This window comes from Chlorocebus sabaeus, chromosome 20 (assembly GCF_047675955.1).
Source record: "Chlorocebus sabaeus isolate Y175 chromosome 20, mChlSab1.0.hap1, whole genome shotgun sequence".
Lineage (NCBI taxonomy): Eukaryota > Metazoa > Chordata > Mammalia > Primates > Cercopithecidae > Chlorocebus > Chlorocebus sabaeus.
The window spans coordinates 120,628,024-120,642,508 of record NC_132923.1 but is presented as its reverse complement, the minus strand read 5'-3'; the positions used below and the strand labels follow the sequence as shown (position 1 = coordinate 120,642,508).

The 14,485-nt window shown below is 44.2% G+C and overlaps 1 protein-coding gene across 2 annotated transcripts in view; it reads right to left on the bottom strand.

Annotated features, from left to right (window-relative positions):
• The window catches only part of FBXO42 (F-box protein 42), a 90,406-nt gene that overhangs the window by 52,814 nt on the left and 23,107 nt on the right, over positions 1 to 14,485 (bottom strand). For both annotated transcript variants that reach the window (XM_007980371.3, XM_007980372.3), the window contains one exon: positions 8,615 to 8,881. In XM_007980371.3, the coding sequence (XP_007978562.2) occupies positions 8,615 to 8,864 (250 nt within the window). In that variant the 5' untranslated portion in view covers positions 8,865 to 8,881. The remainder of the gene's footprint in view (positions 1 to 8,614; positions 8,882 to 14,485) is intronic.

Below are 14,485 nucleotides of genomic sequence, written 5' to 3'. Positions count from 1 at the left end.
ACTCCAAAGCAAAGGTGCTGGGGGATAATTTAGCCTTATGAAAGAGTATGATAAAACAATGTCTGGAACATAACAGGTGTTCAATAAGTATCTATAGTTGGAAACTGTAATAAAGCATTCTCTGTCTTAAATATAGAGATAATAATTAGCTTACAAATGATTATGTTTTGTTTATTTATTTTTTTTCTTCAGACAGGGTCTTGCTCTGTTACCCAGGCTGGAGTGGCATGACTTTGGCTCACTGCAACCTCTGCCTCCCAGGCTCAAGCAATACTCCTACCTCCGCCTCCTGGGTAGCAGGGACTACAGGCGAGCACCACCATGTCTGGCTAAAATGGATTATGAAATACATAACTCAGGAAAGTTTTTTTTTTTTTTGAGACAGAGTCTCGCTCTGTCGCCTAGGCTGGAGTATAGTGGCTCACCGCAACCTCTGCCTCCCAGCTTCAAGTGATTATCCTGCCTCAGCCTCCTGAGTAGCTGGGATTACAGACATGCATCACCACGCCCAGCTAATTTTGTTATTTTTAGTAGAGACAGGGTTTCACCATGGTGGCCAGGCTGGTCTCAAACTCCCCAGCTCAGGTGATCCACCCACCTTGGCCTCCCAAAGTGTTGGGTTTACAGGCGTGAGGTACTACATCCAACCAGGAAAAGTTTTTTAAAAGATGAGAGGCCAGGCACAGTGGCTCACACCTGTAATCCCAGTGCTTTAGGAAGCCAAGGCAGAAGGATAGCTTGAAGCCAGGAGTTTGAGACCAGCCTGGGCAACACAGTAAGACCCTGTTTCTCTGCAAAAAACTTTAAAATTAGTCAGGCATGGTGGTCTGCACCTGTAGTCCTACTTGGGAGGCAGAGGAGGGAGGACCACTTGTGCCCAGGAGTTCAAGACAGCAGCGATCATGCCTATGATCATGCCATGCCACTGCACTCCAGCCTGGGCAAGACAGTGAGACCCTGTCTCTTAAAAAGCTAACAAAAAAAAGACAGACATATAACAATGGAGAGGAAAGAAACCTGTCTTGTTTCTAGAGCTAATAAGCAAAGTTGCAGGATACAAGGTTAGCATACAACAATGAACAAGTAGAATTTGAAATTAAAACACATAATACCACATACATTCACACCAAAAAACGAAATACTTAGATATAAATATAATACATACAAAATCTATATGAAGAAACCCATAAAACTATGATGAAAGAAATCAAAGAACTAAATAAAGAGATAGTCCATGTTCATGGATAGGATAAGAAGACTCAATATTGTCAAGATGTCAGTTCTTCCCAACTTGATCTATAGATTCAATGCAATCCTAGTCAAAACCCCAGCAAATTATTTTGTGAATATCGACAAACTGATTCTAAAGTTTATGTGGAGAAGCACAAGATCCAGAATAACCAAGAAAACATGGAAGGAGAAGAACAAAGTCAGAAGACTGATACCATCTGACTTCAATACTTACTAAAAAGCTATAGTAATCAAGACAGTGTGTTATTTGCAAATAATAGACAAATAGATCAATGGAACAGAACAGAGAGCCAAGAAATAGACCCAAACAAATACAGTCCACTGATTTTTTTTAATAGAGGTGGGGTCTCACTATATTGTCTAGGCTGGTCTCAAACTCCTGAGCTCAAGCAATCCTCCCATCTCAGCCTCTCAAAGTGTTGGAATTACAGGCGTTAGCCACTGTGTCCAACCTTCACTGATCTTTGACAAAGAAGCAAAAGTAATACAATGCAGAAAAGACAGCGTTTTGCCAGGCTCAGTGGTGTATGCCTGTGGTCCTAGCTACATGAGCAGCTAAGGCAGGAGGATCGCTTGAGCCCAGGAGTACAAGGTTGTAGTGCACAATGATCCCACCTGTGAACAGCCAGTGAATTTCAGCCTGGGAAACACAGTGAGACCCTATCTCTCTCTCTCTCTTTTTTTTTTTTTTGAGCCTGGGTCTCACTCTGTCACCTAGCATGGAGTACAGTGGCACGGTCTCCATTCACTGCAACCTCTGCCTCCTGAGCAATCTCAGCCTCTGAGTAGCCACCACCGCACCCAGCTAATTTCTGTTTTTTTTTTTTTTTTTTTTTTTTGTAGAGATGGGGTTGGCCATGTTCTCAGGCTGGGAGACCCCATCTCTGTGTGTTTTTTCTTTTTTTTTTTTTTTTGAGAAGGAGTCTCACTCTGTTGCCCAGGCTGGAATGCAGTGGCACAATGTCAGCTCACTGTAACTTCCACCTCCCATGTTCAAATGATTCCCCTGCCTCAGGTTCCCAAGTAGCTGAGATTACAGGCGTGTGCTACCATACTCAGCTAATTTTGCATTTTTAGTAGAGACTGGGTTTTACCATGTTGGCCAGGTTGGTCTCAAACTCTTGATCTCAAGTGATCTGCCCACCTCGGCCTCCCAAAATGCTGGGATTACAGGCGTGAGCCACCATGCCTGGCCAGGAGACCCCATTTTTGTTTCGTTTTTTTTTTTTCTGAGACGGAGTCTCACTCTGTCACCTAGGCTGGAGTGCTGTGGCGCTATCTCAGCTTACTGCAACCTCCAACTCCTGGGTTCAAGCGGTTCTCCTGCCTCAGCCTTCCAAGTAGCTGGGATTACAGGCACGCACCACCACGCCCAGCTAATTCTTTTTTTTGTATTTTTAATAGAGATGGGGTTTCACCATGTTGGCCAGGATGGTCTCAATCTCTTGACCTTGTGATCCACCCGCCTCGGCCTCCCAAAGTGCTGGGATTACAGGTGTGAGCCACCGCGTCTGGCCAACTCCATCTCTTAAAGAAAAAAAAAAAAAGCCTTTTCCAAAAGTGACACAAATTAAAATCTACATGCAAGAAAATGAATATAGATATCTTTCATGAAAATGAACTAAAAATGAATCACGGTCCTAAATGTAAAACATAAAACTCCTTGAAGATAACAGGAGACAAACTAGATGACCTTGAGTTTGGGGATGACTTTTTAGACACAACACCAAAGACATGATCCATGAAAGAAAGAATGGCCAGGCGTGGTAGCTCACGCCTGTAATCCTAACACTTTGGGAGACCGAGGTGGGAGGATAACACGAGCCCAGGAGCTCAAGACCAGCCTGGGCAACACAGGGAGACCCTGTCTCGACAAAATATATATATATATATATATATATATGTTTTTTTGAGATGGAGTCTCGCTCTGTCGCCCAGGCTGGAGTGCAGTGGCCGGATCTCAGCTCACTGCAAGCTCCGCCTCCCGGGTTTACGCCATTCTCCTGCCTCAGCCTCCCAAGTAGCTGGGACTACAGGCGCCCGCCACCTCGCCCGGCTAGTTTTTTGTATTTTTTAGTAGAGACGGGGTTTCACCGTGTTAGCCAGGATGGTCTCCATCTCCTGACCTCGTGATCCGCCCGTCTCGGCCTCCCAAAGTGCTGGGATTACAGGCTTGAGCCACTGCGCCCGGCCGACAAAATATTTTTTAAAACATTAGCCAGGTATGGCCGAGTCAGTGGCTCACATCCGTAATCCCAGCACTTTGGGAAGCTGACCGAGGTGGGTGATCACTTAAAGTCAGGAGTTTGAGACCAGCCTGGTCAACAGGGTAAAATTCTGTCTCTACTAAAAACAAAAATTAGCCAGGTGTAGTAGCATGCACCTGTAATCCCAGCTACTTGGGAGGTGGAGGCAGGAGAATTGCTTGAACCCAGGAGGTGGAGGTTGCAATGAGCCGAGATTGCACTACTGCACTCCAGCCTGGGCGATGAAGTGAGACTCCATCTGAAAAAAAAGAAAAAAAAATTAGCCGGGTGTGGTGGCATGTGCTTGTAGTGCCAGCTACTTGGGAAGCTAAAGTTGGAGGATCGCTTGAGCCTGGGAGGTTGAGGCTGCAGTGAGCCCTGATCACACCACTAGATTCCAGCGTAGGTGACAAAGCAAGATCTTATCCCCTACTCAAAATAATTGATAAGCCAGAATTCATTAAAACTAAAAGTTTCTGCTCTGTGAAGACTGTCAAGGGAATGAGAAGATAAGCCACAGACTGAGAGAAAATATTTGCAAAAGACATATCTGATAAAAGACAGTTATATAGAATATCCAAAGAACTCTTAAAACTCAACAATATTAGGGCCGAGCGTGGTGGCTAATGTCTGTAATCCTAGCACTTTGGGAGGATGAGGCAGGTGAATCACTTGACGTCAGGAGTTTGAGATCAGCCTGGCCAACATAGTGAAACCCTGTCTCTGCTAAAAATACAAAAATTACCCAGAAATCGCTTGAACCCAGAAGGCGGAGGTTGCAGTGAGCCAATATTGTGCCACTCCACTCCAGTCTAGGTAACAGAGCAGGACTCCGTCTCAAAACAAACAAACATACAAACAAACAAAAAAACTCAACAACATTAATAAACATACAACCCAATTAAAAAACGGGTCAAGGCCGGGTGTGGTGGCTCACACCTGTAATCCTAGCACTTTGGGAGGCCAAGGTGGGTGAATCACGAAGTCAGGAGATCCAGACTATCCTGGCTAACAAGGTGAAACTCCGTCTCTACTAAAAATACAAAAAATTAGCCAGGCGTGGTGGCGGACGCCTGTAGTCCCAGCTACTTGGGAGGTTGAGGCAAGAGAATGGCGTGAACCCAGGAGGTGGAGCTTGCAGTGAGCCGAGATCGTGCCCCTGCACTCCAGCCTGGGCAACACAGTGAGACTCTGTCTCAAAAAAACAAACAAAATAAAGGGTCAAAGGCCTGGCAAGGTGGCTCATAATTCCAGGACTTTAGCAGGCCCAGGTGGGAAGATCGCTTGATCCCAAGAGTTCAGGACCAGCCTGGGCAACAGTGAGACCTCATCTCTACAAAAATAAATAAATAAATAAACAAATACAAAAATTAGCTGGGTGTGGTGGTACACACCTGTAGTCCCAGCTACTCGAGAGGCTGAGGCGAGAGGACTGCTTGAGCCCAGGAAGTTGAGGCCGCAATGAGCTATGATCATGCCACTGTGCTCTAACCTGGGTGACAGAGCAAGACCTTGTCTCAAAAAAAAAAAAAACCACACGCACAATAAAAATCGGTCAAAGACCTGAAACAGACACTTCACCGAAGAAGATACATGGATAACACATAAGCACATGAAAATATGCTCCGTATCATTTGTCATCAGGGAAATGCTAATTATAATGAAACCCCACTACACATCTATGAGAATGATGAAAATCCCAACTACTACTACAAATGCTGGTGAGATTGTGGAGCAAAAGGAACTCTCATTCACTGCTAGTGGGAGTACAAAATGGTTCAGCCACTTAAAACAGTTTGGCAGTTCCTTACAAAACTAACCATGCTCTTACCATATGATCCAGCAATTGTGCACCTTGGTATTTACCCAAAGAAGCTGAAAACTTATGTCCACAGAAAAGCCTGCACATGGATGTACACCAGCTTTATTTATAATTGTCAAACCTTGGAAGCAACCAAGATGCCCTTTCAGTAACTGAATGGGTAAACAAACTGCGGTGCATCTAGACAATGAAATATTACTCAGCACTAACAAAAAAAGAAATCATGAAAAGAAATGGAGGAAGCTGGGCACGGCGGCTCACGCCTATAATCCCAGCACTTTTGGAAGCTGAGGCAGGAAATCACTGGAGCTCAGGAGTTTGAGACTAGCCCGGGGAACAGCAAGATCCTATCTCTATAAAAATTTTTTTTTAAATTACACAGGCATAGTGGTGCACACCTGTGGTCCCAGCTATTCCAGTGGCTGAGATGGGAGGATCACTTGAGCCCAGGAGGTGGAGGTTGCAGTTAGCCAAAATCATGCCAATGCACTCCAGCCTGGGCAACAAAGCAAGACCCTGTCTCCAAAAAAAAAAAAGAGGAAACTTAAATGCAAATATTACTAAGTGAAAGAAACCAGTCGGAAAAGGCTATATACTATATGATTCCAACTATATGAATCTAGAAAAGGCAAAACTATGGAGACAGCAAAAAAAAATCAGTGATTGCCAGAGGTTGGTGGAAAGAAAGGATAAAGAGGGAGAGTATACAGGATTTTTAGGGCAGTGAAGCTATTATGATAACAGTGGATATGTGTCATTATACATTCATCCAAACCCACAGAATACATAACACCAAGCATGAACATTAATGTAAACTATGGACTTTGGGATAATAACAATGTTTCAGTATAGGTTCATCAATTGTAACACATGTACCACTCTGGTGAGGGATGCTGATAATAGGAGAGGCTATACATGTGTCAGGATAGGGGGTAAATGAGAAATTGGTTTTGTTTCTTTTTTTTTTTTTGAGATGGAATCTCACTCTGTCATCCAGACTCGAGTGCAGTGGCTCGATCTTGGCACACTGCAACCTCTGCCTCCCAGGTTCGAACAATTCTCCTGTCTCAGCCTCCCGAGTAACTGGGACTACAAGTACCCACCACCATGCCCAGCTAATTTTTGTATTTTTAGTAGAGATGAGGTTTCACCATGTTGGCAGGCTGGTCTTGAACTCCTGATCTCAAGTGATCCACCCACATTGGCCTCCCAGAGTGCTGGGAATACAGGCATGAACCACTGTGCCCGCTCAGAGGAATCTGTTTCTCCTGCTCAATTTTGCTGTGAACCTAAAAGTGCTCTTAAAAAAAAGTCTATTAAAATTAAAAACAAAGAAACAAAACTATCTCATCAGAGACTTCTGCCAGAAGGATCGATTTAAGACTGTGAGTACTAGGATAGGGTTCTTTTCTTAAAAAAATAAAAAAAGAAAGAAAAGGAAAGAAAAAAGAAAAGAAAAGGATAGGATAGGATAGGATAGGGAGAAGAAGAGAGAAGAGAAAAGAAAAAAGAAAAGAAAAGAAAACCAAAATAAGACTGCCAAAGAAAACCTAGGATAAATTCATATATTTGATTAAATCATAGTCCCTTACCCGTGGTTTTCCTCCCTTTATTTGAGAAGTGAAAGCATGTATTTCCACAGTGCAGGGAGCCAATCTCTCCTGAAGAGCTCGTCAACTCAGAATATAGAAGCAGGCTGTGTGTGCCAGTATTAGCAGTTATAATCAAATAAGCACAGGGCCCATAGAGCAGTTTCAATATAGCTGGCTGTTAGCCCTCTAGGTGGACTTTGGGAGTTGACAAGGACTCCCCTCCCCATGAGAACCACCTTGATGCAAGGAAAATATTTTAAAACTGATTGATTCTGATCTAAAGATTGTTCTCTGTTATATCTCTGGCTGCCTTGTTCCCCCAGGAAAGAACACATCGAGACAACCCTCGCTTGATCAAAAATTACTCAACTTGACTGATCATCTTCAAACAAAAAGCGGGCCCTTTCCGCTTAAGATGCAATGAAGCCACTAACTACTTTCTGCTAATTAAAAATACAGCATGTCTAGCAACCTAAACATTTAGCAAAAAGTTGAAATCTTGATTAGGAAAAGGATGAAAAATGGACCAGAGTCTTGCTCGGTCGCCCAGGCTGGAGTCCAGTGGCGTGATCTCGGCTCACTGCAACCTCCACCTCCTGAGTTCAAGCAATTCTCCTGCCTCAGCCTCCCCAGTAGCTGGGATTATAGGCACCCACCACCACGTCCAGCTAATTTTTGTATTTTCAGTAGAGACAGGGTTTTACCTTGTTGGCCTGGCTGGTCTCGAACTCCTGACCTCAGGTGATCCGCCTGTCTCAGCCTCACAAAGTGCTGGGATTACAGGAGTGAGCCACTGCACCCGGCCAAGAAACATATTTTAAAAAGTAAAAGATGTACATAGGGTCTTTGCTGTTTAGAGATAAAATCAAATGACAAATGCTTTCAAGAAAGCACAGTTGCTAAAAGTAGCTACTCAGAGACAATATGTAGCCTTAATTAGAGCATGGACTCTAAAGCCAGATTGCCTGAATGTGAATCTTTAATCCTGTATTTACTACCCATGTAAATAAGTTAACTGTGCCTCACTCAGTTCTGTCATCTATAAAATGCAGTATGTTCTAGTCATAGTTTGCTATGTGAATGTAAAGCAGTTACAATAGTGCTTGACACATGATAAGAGCTATGTTCACATTGACTATTACTATTATCCCATTTCCATTTCTGTTTTGCCCATTCAAGAACAATACTATTAATTCACTTGGGAGGCTGACGCGGATGGATCAGGAGATCAAGACCATCCTGGCTATCACAGTGAAACCCCATCTCTACTAAAAATACAAAAAATTAGCCGGGCGTGGTAATGGGCGCCTGAAGACCCAGCTACTCCAGAGGCTGAGGCAGGAGAATGGCATGAACCCCGGAGGGGGAGCTTGCAGTGAGCCGAGATTGCACCACTGCATTCCAGCCTGGGCGACAGAGCGAGACTCTGTCTCAAAAAAAAAAAAAAAAAAACAATACGATTAACCAGATCAACTCTAAGAATATGAAGCTTTTAAAAAATGCAAATGGAATTAGATACTTTAGTATTCAAGCTGTTCATTAAACTAACCAGGGTAAGAAAAAAAAGAAAATGTAGTATTGTCTAATACCAGATTTTATAACCATAATACATTTAAGGGAGGAAAAAAAACTAAATTTGGAGTCTAAAAATAAATTAATGAAATTTGAAATCAATAAATACACCTTTCTCCTATCCACAGTACCTTTGATAAGTCGATACCACTGTTTGCAGACAAGGGCCGCAGTTTTGTGTTCCTGATATGGTGACAGAAAGGACAGGATATACTCCAAAACCTCCTCTGGCAGCTCCGACATGGACCTATTATGTCTAGTCTCGTCAGCCTCCAATACTGGGTGGGGCTCCTCATCTTGCTCCATTGTCCCTTCCAGCACAGTTTCTTCCTGGTCCACAGCCATGAAACTGTCATCTTCACTGTCTGAGGAGCTGGCCATGACATTCCACTCAATAGCTGTAATAGGTAAAACACAAATATCAGTATTGCACTGAAAGCAGCTCAAAAACAATTCAGGCATGCACATCTAAGCTCTTCATAATTTCGTTTCCACTCTCAGTATGAAATCTGCTCTTCAGCACTTTCCAACACCAGTTGTGAGCCACCTTAATTCGACAGGTACAGCTCAAATACCAAGCCCATCCCCAAAGGCTTCTGATTACATTTTTTCTCTTCACTGAAAACCAGAGTGGCAGCCAAGTTCTGGTATAACCATAAACCAGAAAACTTGTTCTCCAACAATTCCTCTAACTCAAGAATCTGACTGACTGACAGCAAAGAGAAGAGCAACTAGCCTCCTTGGCCAGTAACAATGATCTAAGACCTCAAACTTTGAAGAAAAAACTAACTCTGGGTCCTGCAAAGAGTAACAACATTCTGAGAATATAGGTTAAGAAATAACGGTTTTTCGGCCAGGCACGGTGGCTCACACCTGTAATCCCAGCACTTTGGGAGGCCAAGGCGGGCGGATCGCCTGAAATCACAAGTTTGAGACCTGCCCGACCAACATGGAGAAACCCCGTCTCTACTAAAAATTCAAAATTAGCCAGGCATAGTGGCACATGCCTGTAATCCCAGTTACTCGGGAGGCTGAGGCAGGAGAATCACTTGAACTTGGGAGGCAGAGTTGCAGTGAGTTGAGATGGTACCACTGCACTCCAGCCTGGGCAACAAGAGCGAACCTCCAACTCAAAAAAAAAAAAAAAAGAAAAGAAAGAAAGAAAGAAAAGAAAGAACGGTTATTCTAAGCTTTTATGCAGGATGAGTTACTTAACCTTTTTCTTGTTTGCCCCGAGAATACTCGCCAGCAGTGCCTGCAACTGTGGCATTGACCCCGAGTTAACTTTGCCAGAAACAAAAGACATTCTATTTATAGCATTCTGTTTTTAGTAGTGGTTATTTCCATTTACAAAATATAGTGATTCTTGGTTGGGTACACTGGCTCATGCCTGTAATCCCAGCACTTTGGGATTCCGAGGCGGGCAGATCACCTTAGGTCAGGAGTTCGAGACCAACGTGGGCAACATGGTGAAACCCCGTCTCTACTAAAAATACAAAAATTAGCCAGGTGTAGTGGAGCGTGCCTGTAATCCCAGCTACTCAGGAGACTGAGACAGGAGAATCGCTTGAACCTGGGAGACAGAGGTTGCAGTGAGCCGAGATCATGCCATTGCACTCCAGCCTGGGCCACAGAGCAAGACTCTGTCTCAAAAACAAACAAACAAACAAAAAGAAAGAAGATAGTAAATGTTCCAAGAATAGGCTTCACTTGCTAAAATACCAAATACAAGGCAATATTTATAATAGAAAATATCATAAGAGATCCAGGCAGTAAAAAACTAAAACATGAATGTCTATCAACAACAGAACAGATAAATTGTGGTACATTTGCCATGAAATATAGACCAAAGAACCACAGGTTACATACATATAAATAAATCTCTCAAACATAATGTTAAGCAAAAGAAGACAGAAGGTCAGATGCAGTGGCTTACACCTGTAATCCCAACACTTTGGGAGGACAAGGCGGGCGGATTACCTGAGGTCAGGAGTTCAAGACCAGCCTGGCCAACATGGTGAAACCCCGTCTCTACTAAAAAATATAAAAATTAGGCCGGGCGCAGTGGCTCACACCTGTAATCCCAGCACTTTGGGGGCTAAGGTAGGCAGATCATCTGAGGTCAGGAGTTTAAGACCAGCCTGGTCAACATTGGTGAAACTCCATCTCTACTAAAAATGCAAAAACGGCCGGGCGCGGTGGCTCAAGCCTGTAATCCCAGCACTTTGGGAGGCCGAGACGGGCGGATCACAAGGTCAGGAGATCAAGACCATCCGGGCTAACCTGGTGAAACCTCGTCTCTACTAAAAAATACAAAAAACTAGCCGGGCGAGGTGGCGGGCGCCTGTAGTCCCAGCTACTCAGGAGGCTGAGGCAGGAGAATAGCATAAACCCGGGAGGCGGAGGTTGCAGTGAGCTGAGATCTGGCCACTGCACTCCAGTCTGGGCGACAGAGCGAGACTCCGTCTCAAAAAAAAAAAAAAAAAAAAATTGCAAAATCTAGCCGGGCGTGGTGGCATATGCCTGTAGTCCCAGCTTCTAGGGAGGTTAAAGCATGAGAATCACTTGAACCTGGAAGGCGGTGGTTGCAATGAGCCGAGATCATTCCACTGCACTCCAGCCTGGGCAATAGAGTGAGATTGTCTCAACACACAAACAAAAAACCAAAACTTAGCCAGGCTTAGTGGCGCATGTGCCTGTAATCCCAGTTACTTGGGAGGATGAGGCAGGAGAATCACTGGAACCTGGGAGGCAGAGGTTGCAGTTAGCCAAGACTGGGCAACTGCACTCCAGCCTAGACAATACAGCGAGACTCCATCTCAAAAACAAAAACAAAAACAAAAACAAAAACCAGAACACAGAAGAATGGGCAAGCACAGTGGCTCATCCCTATAATCCCAACGCTTTAGTAAGCCAAAGCAGGAGGATCATTTGAGGTCAGGAATTTGAGACCAGCCTGGGCAACAAAATGAAGCACCATCTCTATAAAAAAATAATTAACCGGGTGTGGTGGCACTCATCTGTGGTCCCAGCTACCCAGGAGGCTGAACAGGAGGATTGCTTGAGCCCAAGAGTTCGAGGCTACAGGAAGCCATGATCACACCACTGGACTCCAGCCTGAGCAACAGAGTGAGACCTTGTCTCGAAGAAAGAAAAAAAAAAAAGAAGAATATATATTCTATGATTACAATGATATCAAGTTCAAAATGAGGCAAAATTTATGCTGTTACAAGTGAGGTATCTGAGGTACTAGTAAAGTTCTGTTTCCTGATTGGGTACTGGTTACACAGATGTCTTTTGTTTGTAAAAAATTTACTGAGCTGAATACTCATGCATTTCTCTAAAGTTTGTTAAAATACTGGCTGGGTGCAGTGGCTCATGCCTGTAATCCCAGAACTTTGGGAGGCCAAGGCGGGTGGATCACCTGAGGTCAGGAGTTTGAGACCAGCATGGCCAGCATGATGAAACCCCGTGTCTACTAAAAACACAAAAATTAGTCGGGTGTGGTTGCACGTGCCTGTAATCCCAGCTACTCAGGAGACTGAGGCAGGACAATTGCTTGAACCCAGGAGGCAGAGGTTGCAGTGAGCTGAGGTCGCTCCACTGCACTCCAGCCTGGGCGATGGAGCAAGACTCCATCTTAAATAAATAAAGTTTGCCAAAATAAGCCATTATCAGCAGTTACTTCTAGTGAGAACATTATTGATAATTTTAAAAATGTCTTCTTTGTGTTTATCTGTAGTCCCTAAATTTTCTACAAAGAAAACATACACACAGAGGCAGGCATCTCATTTATACTCCTATGACATGATACGCAAAGTCTGAGGTAAAACCAGTAAAATGAAGGAAATAGGGTGTTTTATGTAAGAACTGTGTTGCAGATTAGATTCTCCAGGAAGCAGATGCTAAACAGAATTCAGAATGAAAAAAGTTTAATGGTAAGTAACTTCTGGAAGAAGTGCAGAAAGAGCAGGATTGGGCAGGAGGAACCATCAGACCACAATGCAGACCTGACAAAGCCTGTCCAACAGAGAGCTTGGGAGCAAAGACAGCCACTCAGGGGAATGTAGTACTGGACAGAAAAGGCAAAGCTCTTAATCACTGCTTCGCTCAACCACTGGCAGAAGGCTCCAAAGCTGAGGCAGACACTAAAGGAGCCAACAGCTTCAGCTAGCCTCCTTACAGATGGACAGTCCTTTTGAAGGGATATTTTTATTATTTTTTAATACATTTATTTTCCTTGCTCCACACACATCTACCCAGATCATTTACTATGCCACCCCACTTTACAAATTTCCAGCATTCCCTCTAGCACTGATGAAAGTAAGAATAATAAGGGTCTTCTCTTCCCAGTTCTTCCCAGAATTGGGAAAAGGTGGATTGCGGGGGGCAGAGACGAAGAGAAGAGTAATCTCGAAATATACTTTGGGGCTTTGAGAAAGATATGAAATGTTCCAAAAAGTGACAGAGGGGGGAGAGCAGAGAACAGAAACCTCCTACCTCATCTCTACCACTGCAGTAATTCATGCACTAATTATGTGTAACATCTTTTAAAACTGGAAGAATCACATTAAGGAAAATGAAAACATGAACTCATAAAATTGCTTCCAAGATAATTTATCTACCAAACTGGCTGAAAGCTCATGATACTACAAATGTGTCTTAGCACAGTGGCTATTAGAATCTTAGTGATAATCAGCAATTGGTGGCTACTTGGAAGGACTGGAATGGCTTAAATCCACCTGGTGGTGTGGGGGAAAGGCAGTGATGGTGAGAAGGGAGCAATTCCCTTCATTCCCCAAAAGCAGAAGAGTACTATAATGGGTTTCCTGAAAACTGTATTAGAAAAAGGATCCGGCCGGGCGCGGTGGCTCAAGCCTGTAATCCCAGCACTTTGGGAGGCCGAGATGGGCGGATCACGAGGTCAGGAGATCGAGACCATCCTGGCTAACACGGTGAAACCCCGTCTCTACTAAAAACACAAAAAACTAGCCGGGCGAAGTGGCGGGCGCCTGTAGTCCCAGCTACTCGGGAGGCTGAGGCAGGAGAATGGCGTAAACCCGGGAGGCGGAACTTGCAGTGAGCTGAGATCCGGCCACTGCACTCCAGCCCGGGCGACAGAGCAAGACTCCGTCTCAAAAAAAAAAAAAAAAAAAAAAAAAAAAAGAAAAAGGATCCCAGGCCAGGTGTGGTGGTTCACGCCTGTAATCCCAGCACTTTGGGAAGCTGAGGCAGGCGGATGACAAGGTCAGGAGTTTGAGACCAGCCTGGACAACATGGTGAAACTCCGTCTCTACTAAAAACACAAAAATTAGCTGGGCATGGTGGCGCATGCCTGTAGTCCCAGCTACTCGGGAGGCTGAGGCAAGAGAATTGCTTGAACCTGGGAGGTAACGTTGCAGTGAGCCGAGATTATGCCACTGCACTCCAGCCTGGGTGACAGAGTAAGACTCCATCTCAGAAAAAAAAAAAAAGAAAAGAAAAGAAAAGAAAAACGATCCTAGTTAGGCCTCCTTCCATGCTCACGTAGATAAGGTGTTTTTCAACATGACTGACTTGCTAGAGGGAGGCCTTTCAAACAACAGAGACCTCCATTTCCAGCCCAAATTCCTGTCTTAAAACATATGCCGAGTGTGGTGGCTCACACCTGTAATCCCAGCACTTTGGGAGGCCAAGGCGGGTGGATCACCTGAGGTCAGGAGTTCAAGACCAGCCTGGCCAACATGGTGAAACCCCGTCTCTACTAAAAATACAAAAAACTAGCTGGGCGTGGTGGCAGGTGCCTGTAATCCCAGCTACTCGGGAGGTTAAGGCAAGAGAATGGCTTGGACTGGAGAGGCAGAGGTTGCTGTAAGCTGAGATCACACCATGCACTCTAGCCTGGGCAACAAAATGAAACTCCATATCAGGAGAAAAAAAAAAAAAAAAAAAAATCAAACCATGCCTTTTATTACTGGAAAAAATATCACTTCCCACAGTCCCTCTTACTCGTTCCCTTGTAT